Here is a 4,414-nt window from a genome sequence, read left to right as displayed (position 1 = left end):
AAAAAAAAAAAACAAACTACAGCCCAGTGGCACTGTGACTTGTAGATACCTTTCTTTACTCTCCTTCAGGCACTGCAGAAGAATCAAACAACTGCATGTGCCACAGTGTTTTACAGAATTTTATGATTAAGATTGCTGTGTTTATGAAAGTAAGCTTACAAGACATAAAAGAGCTTTCTTTATGTCTTTTTTTTTTCATAAAAGAAAGTTGCTCTTTTCCCCAAGAACTGTAGTACCTGCAGCTTTAAATCAGTTTCAGCTGCTGAGCTGCTTAGGTGGTAGTGATGGAGGATAGCCAGTTACAGCCGACTGAGACAGGCAGAGATCAAGAATCTGGCTTACTAGAGCCAAGCATGGTGGAGCCCACCTATAGTCCCAGCTATGTGGGAGGCTGAAGTGGGGGGATTAATTGAACCCAGGAGTTCAAGATCGGCCTGGGAAAAATAACAAGACTTCATCTCAAAAAAAACAAAAGAATCTAGTTTATCTGGTTTATTAATTACAAAGTGGAATACAGTATATATTTGTATAGAATATTTTATATATTTCCATATTCAGGCAGCATGTTTTCTTAGGTTAGGCCCTTCTTGGCTTCAAAAAGCCAAATGCTTGAAAACATGTAAGGAGTAGTAGGCTGAACAATGGCCACCTAAATATATAAAGTTCTGTCTCTGGCAACTGTGAAATAACCTTATTTGGGAAAAGGGTCTTTGCAGATGTGATTAAGTATCTTGAGATAAAGAGATAGCCCTGTATTATTATCCAGGTGGGCCCTGAATCTCATCCTAAATGTCCTTGTAAGACAGAGGCAGAGGTAGATATTTCACACAGGTAGTAGAATACAAACACACAGAGGAGAAGGCAATGTGAAGATGGAGGCAGAGATCCGAGTGATGTGAACATAGCCCAGTAATGCTGCCAGCCACTAAAAGCTGCAAGAGGCAAGGAATAGATCCTGAGTCACTGGAGGGATGCAGATCTGCTGGAACAGCCTCTAGAACTCTGCGAGAATACATTTCTGTGGTTTTAAGCCATCCAAACTTGCGGTCATTTGTTACAGCAGCCTTAGGAAACAAATATGAAACACACTGAAAACTTGGTACCTGCTCTAGGCATGTACCACAGAAGAACAGAAGATGTGGATAACAAAGCTGTTTTGACACGTGATAAATCCCACATGGGTTCGCATCCCAGTCTTTCAGCATTAGCTCGGCTTACCTACTCTAGCAATTTCCTCATTGAGACCATTCAATTTCTGGTCAAGAATGGCTGAATGAGACTCCAAATTGCTCATGTATGCCTGATACTTTTGAACATCTCCTTGTAAGGAAGCCTTCAGTTTTCTCAACGACTCTAGACGATTCTTTAAGAGAAAAGAATATCACTTCAGTTATTTTCAATAATCATTCCATATTTTATTTTAAAGTAAAGCAATATTATTTAAATTTATTTTAGAGAAAGGTAGATCTGAGTTTTCCTTTCACTTTTAAAGGGAGTCAAAATAACTAAAAGGGGACTATACTGTCAGTTTGAAATAGGAAAAGAAACAATGGCTAGAGTTGAAAGAGCACAAACATTTAAAATCTAGTATTTTACAACAGCAGTTTGAGTACTTCACTAATAATGCAGAAAATAAAGTTAGATATCTGGATATTAATATTTAGCTTTTAGAAAACTCAGGATACAATATACTATAGAAACCCATTTATTAACCATTCCTTTTGCACTATCTCCAAAACTCAGGGCTTCTTGTGACTAATGCTCCCTAGAGGTATATAATACAGGGCCTTTATTCAAAAGTACTTTTGGTCTTAAGTAAGCAGGTAAGAATCTTTCATCATATTCAGAGCACCGTTAGTCTAAGACTGATAGACCACAAGGGAAAACAAGGCTCCACAGATACCAAACATGTTTTCATTGGGAGTTCGCTATGTGAAAATTTAACTTTTAAGAAGCTTAATTTGTTAATCTATTTTTGAAAAATTTTGATAAAGACAGCTAATATCAAGGACACCCAAAAGTCTAAAGGAGCTTTCAAGTAAGTGTGTAAACATGTTTACTAACCGGTTCTTTCTCTCTTTCTTGTTCCAATCTTGCAATCTGTTCATTCAATGCTCTGTTTTTTGCTTCTAATGATTCCAGCTTAAAAGCATCCACATTAAATAAATCCTCTGGAGACAAAATCCAAAAGCTTTTTAAGACCTCAAATTTGCCTAGAACATTCTTCCCCAAGTTTTCAGCATTATTCCCTCCCTCACTTCTTTCTGGTCTCTGCCCAAAATACTATTAGTGAAGTACATCCCATTCTTGTAAAATAGCAAACGCTTTCCATTACTCCACTGTACTTTGACTCTCCTTGCCCTGCTTGATTTTTCTCCAAAGCACTTATCACCATTTGACTTAAAGTTGCTCACTTCATTATTTTCCTCTTTCTGTCTACTAAAACGTAAGCTCATAAGGGCAGAGGTTTTTATCTTATTCATTACTGTATCCTCAGTGCCTAAATGGTGGCTGGTGCATAGTAGGTATACAATATTTATTTGAATGAATGAATGCAGTTTTTATGCTTGGTTAATTATATACAGAGCTATCAAATTACTCACTAGATGCTTGGATCACTCTAAATTTTCCTCTCTTAAAGCCATTTATTTTGCTCCCTTTCCCATGTGAACAAGCTGAAATTGTCCAGTTTACTCTTTAGGAAGATACAGATCCAGGGGACTATAAGGGAATGCTTTCACCTTTTGTGCTAATACTGTGCAAGGTGATTGATTCCATTGTCTTTGGAGGAATAGCTTCACCTCCATTTATCTACTTTATCTTCCATTTTGGCATTTTATATACAAGACTATTTCAATAGAAAGAACGAAAATGTAAAATAATACCTCTGGAATGTTTTAGAGTCAGCTAGTAAATACTGTATGTCACTAGGTTGTAAATGAGTAAAAAAAAAAAAAAAAAAAAAAAAGATTTTCCTTACATATTTGGAAGTATAATGTCTTGTTAACTTTTGCCACAAATTTTGAAAGAGACCTTAGGTCTTTTGACTAATTGGTGCTTTAATTTCTCAAATAGTAAGCAAGGACAACATAGGGATATTATTCCCTAAGAGGAATAACATTTGCTAATTATCGTCTGTGCTTCTGGTAGCGTGTTTGGTACTTTATTACACTGACATCTACTGCTGCTAAACTTTGTCAGATAGGTCAAATATTTTATTAAGGCCTCACAGACAGTAAGAGGTTCTGCCTCAGGTCTGGCTCCAACACTAGTATTCTTTTAGCTTAACTTCTCTCCACCAAAGAAACCACAAAGATAAAAATCAGTAGGCATCGAGATACATTTAAAGTAAGTAACTCATATGAACATTGGATATGGTACATAAATTACCACTCCATGAGCTGAGTCAAATGACCAAAAGCAAGCACCCTAAGAACGAGATCACTTACTCAGTTTTGACTGCAACTCTGCATTCATCTCATCAAAGCTGTCGGCACCACTCATAAAACTCTCGTAGCATTTTATGGTGTAGTCCAAAAACAACTATGGGGTTAAGCAGATTATAAAAACAAAGTCATGATTCTCTATTTGGTTTGTTTCACTTTTCTAGGTGGAAATTTAAATTTGAATTTAAAAAATAGTCAGAAATACTAAGTAGTCAGATGAACCTATAAATAAGAGACAAAAACCTAGGCTACATAATTATGCTATACAGATGTATTTAGTCTGCTACTTCTAAATATAAATAATGAGGATAAAATAACACTTAAATTTGGATAAAGGCAATATTTAAAAACAGTAAACCATACCTTCAGAATTTTGAAAAGGTCAAACAAACAAGGAAGCTTATTAATACATGTAATTCAACATGAAATGCACAAACTTAATCATCTTTAGGAATAAAGCACCTGATGAAAAATTTAAACAAACTGCTGATCATCTAAGTCCAATTGAATTGAGAAGGTCTAATTGTAAAAACCCAAATGTAATTAATGAAGGCTAAAATTACATTGTAACTTCAGTCTACAAAATGAGTTGCATAATGAGTAGCAATCCAAACAGCACAATACTAGAATTCTTAACATTTATCCAAGAGAAAATAATACTATATTTTGCATTCATGAGATATTTTGGTCACTGAGAATGTAGATTTTACGAGAAGGCAAGAATGGATGATCAGAATTTTCCATAGCCTAGATGAAGTAAATATCCCTCAAGACAAACCAATTCCCTTTGTGCTAATTTGTTGCTTTTTAAGGTGACTTTGAAGTGACCCTGAATAGGTAGTCTGAGTATTCCTGTAACTGGAAAGGCGTATCACTGATGGTAAATTAATACATTTTCATTCTCCTTCAGATCAGTTGCTGTGAATTTGGTAAGACTGAATCAGTTTCCTTAAGCTTGGTCAATTTTG

The 4,414-nt window shown here is 35.5% G+C and overlaps 1 protein-coding gene across 1 annotated transcript in view; it reads right to left on the bottom strand.

The window, feature by feature from the left end:
* The window catches only part of NDC80 (NDC80 kinetochore complex component), a 46,537-nt gene that overhangs the window by 25,339 nt on the left and 16,784 nt on the right, over positions 1–4,414 (bottom strand). Inside the window, exons 8-10 of the mRNA XM_011957790.1 lie at positions 3,450–3,543; positions 2,065–2,171; positions 1,219–1,363 (exon numbers count right to left, since the gene is read on the bottom strand). Coding sequence (XP_011813180.1) covers positions 1,219–1,363; positions 2,065–2,171; positions 3,450–3,543 — 346 coding nt within the window. The remainder of the gene's footprint in view (positions 1–1,218; positions 1,364–2,064; positions 2,172–3,449; positions 3,544–4,414) is intronic.

Source organism: Colobus angolensis, unplaced genomic scaffold (genome assembly GCF_000951035.1).
Source record: "Colobus angolensis palliatus isolate OR3802 unplaced genomic scaffold, Cang.pa_1.0 Scaffold45, whole genome shotgun sequence".
Classification (NCBI taxonomy): Eukaryota; Metazoa; Chordata; class Mammalia; order Primates; family Cercopithecidae; genus Colobus; species Colobus angolensis.
This window is presented reverse-complemented; position numbering and strand designations above follow the sequence as displayed.